General features: G+C 49.4%; 1 protein-coding gene across 1 annotated transcript; it reads right to left on the bottom strand.

Moving 5' to 3' along the window:
* Window positions 1–48: 48 nt before the first annotated feature.
* Window positions 49–1,156, bottom strand: CSUI_011471 (uncharacterized protein). The gene has a single exon (XM_068071569.1). It carries the CDS (start codon window positions 1,123–1,125, stop codon window positions 283–285), a length of 843 nt encoding a protein of 280 aa, XP_067916455.1. The 5' UTR covers window positions 1,126–1,156; the 3' UTR covers window positions 49–282.
* Between the last annotated feature and the right edge of the window lie 28 nt (window positions 1,157–1,184).

Genomic DNA, 1,184 nt, shown 5'->3' on the forward strand with positions numbered 1-1,184 from the left:
TTCCCCGTCGTCTTTTGAAGTTTTTAGAGGATCACCTAAGCTGTGGAGAAACCACACCGTATTCCAAAGCGGGGTTCACGGCTGTGTTCCGGAGAGTCCGCCATCACGCGATACATGAGATCTTTGGGAAAATTTCGAAACGTACACGACTCCCTTCGTCATAGGAAAACAAATTCATCAGATGCTTGTACCCAGAAAAGAGACAGGCAACAGTCGTCTTTGAGGTAAACAGATCGTCCAGTAGCACCGACTTCTGAAAGGACCACCGAAACGTGCATTGCTTCAGTCCGGTGGTTTTACTGGCCGGTGAGGCTGGATACGGCTAATAAAATTGCCTCCCAGGAAAGGAAGCCTCACACTTCCGAGTCGTCCTTGTATCAGAAGCAGACTCGTAACAAATGGCTTCGAGATAGTGAGCAATAGCCCTATACCCACGCATGCACCGACTAATGCTTCTGCTTGCCAGTCTTTCAAACGCAGCTTCCCGAATTCTGTAACCCCTTCAACATGACCATGATCAATGTCGCCTGACACTCCAGGCCTCCATTCATCGTCATTCGCTTCCTTCCCATCGTGAAGATCGCTTTTGCTGGGGAACCGTCCCAGCGCTTCCCTTCTCCCACCCCCTTTACAAGTTCCCCTCCGAGCTGACGTTTCACCATCATCAGCCGTATTCAACAAGCACTGATGCTTCGATACCTGTTCAAAAGCAGATCTGTATTCTTGGGGCCTCGTTGGCGAGCTGGTATGACGAGGCTCCGTGAGAGTAACTGCCCGGGTTCTGCTACGAACCCAACCAACGGCTACAGTCGAGATACTACACCAAAGAACAACAATCAAAAGTAATGTGAATGGTTTCGGTGGTGTCAGTAATGAAAGGATCTCACGCAAATGGACGACTAAGAGCTGTAAAGAAGTTTTCGCATTGACAACAACCGTTTTCTCATCCTGGTAACCACTGCGGCCATGGTGTGTCAGTGACGTTGGCAGGGCCAACGTGTCATGCTGGAAAGCTTCTTTCTTGGTTGAGGAACTTCCACGGCCACTAGATGGCTCTTCAGGGATGATAGTCTCGACGCCTCCATACTGAGAGGAGGTTCTCCTTGGAAACTTTTTTAGTCCCATTTCCTCGTTCTTTTCTACCTCAGATCCCGATCTGAGGTAGAAAAGAACGAGGAAATGGG

Source organism: Cystoisospora suis (assembly GCF_002600585.1).
Source record: "Cystoisospora suis strain Wien I chromosome Unknown contig_12126, whole genome shotgun sequence".
NCBI lineage: Eukaryota > Apicomplexa > Conoidasida > Eucoccidiorida > Sarcocystidae > Cystoisospora > Cystoisospora suis.

What these genes read in the sequence shown, in the direction of transcription:
- CSUI_011471 (XM_068071569.1), bottom strand. Translation starts at nt 1,125, where the DNA reads ATGGGACTAAAAAAGTTTCCAAGGAGAACCTCCTCTCAGTATGGAGGC.